The 815-nt window shown below is 66.9% G+C and overlaps 1 protein-coding gene across 1 annotated transcript; it reads left to right on the top strand.

The window, feature by feature from the left end:
* Positions 1-18: 18 nt before the first annotated feature.
* ACA1_121120 (uncharacterized protein) lies at positions 19-697 on the top strand (the record flags this gene model as incomplete). The annotated part of the gene is made up of 2 exons (XM_004333390.1): positions 19-426; positions 536-697. Coding segments are annotated over 2 exons (570 nt in total), but the record flags the coding sequence as incomplete, so codon positions are not given.
* Positions 698-815: the final 118 nt, after the last annotated feature.

The raw sequence follows: 815 nt of genomic DNA, 5'->3' as shown, positions 1-815 counted from the left end.
GCGCCTGCGGCCGAGGAGACGCCGCGCGATGAGAAGGGCGAGGCGGTGACGGATCGCAGCCTGCGGGAGAAGCTGAAGCTGCTGGCGCTGGAGCGGCGCAGCCTGGAGGAGGAGAAGGCCGACGTGGCGCGCCTGCGGGCGGAGATCAGGCAGGAGTGGGACGACGTGGAGGTCGAGCGGCAGAAGGTGCGGCAGCTCAAGCGCGACGAGCTGGCCAAGCTGGCCGAGGAGCGGGCGCGGAGCGAGGCCGAGCTCAAGGAGCGCCAGCGGCTGCTCGAGGAGCGCGAGCGCAACCTGGAGCACGACCGCCGCGCGCTCGAGGACGAGAAGCTGCGCCTCGACAAGCGCATCCACGAGGAGAACGACCGCGCCGAGAAGCGCCGTCTCATGGAGGAGGAGTTCAAGAAAATGGACGAAGAGCGCAAGGTGCCACCCAATCTCTCTTTTTCTCTCCTTTCCTCCTCGATCGTGTTCTCACCACACACACCACACACACCACACACACACACACACACACACACAACACAACACGCAGATGATTGAGGAGAAGAAGCTGCAGATTGCGGAGGACAAGATGAAGAAGCGGCTGCAGGAGGAGTGGAAGCGGGTGGAGGCCAAGAAGCAGGAGCTGGAGGAGGCGCGCAAGCAGGAGGAAGAGCGCCGCCGCCGGGAGGAGGAGGAGCGCATCGAGGAGGAGCGTCGGCGGCTCGAGCACGAGACCCGCGAGCGCGCCCGGCGCGCCGAAGAGGCCCGCCTCGAGGCCCAGCGCGAGAAGGACCGGATCGACCGCATCCGCCGCCAGATGGAGGAGGAGA

This window comes from Acanthamoeba castellanii, assembly GCF_000313135.1.
Source record: "Acanthamoeba castellanii str. Neff unplaced genomic scaffold scf7180000084682, whole genome shotgun sequence".
Taxonomy (NCBI): Eukaryota; Discosea; order Longamoebia; family Acanthamoebidae; genus Acanthamoeba; species Acanthamoeba castellanii.
Note: the sequence above shows the minus strand (reverse complement) of the source record. Positions and strands in the feature narration are given on the sequence as shown.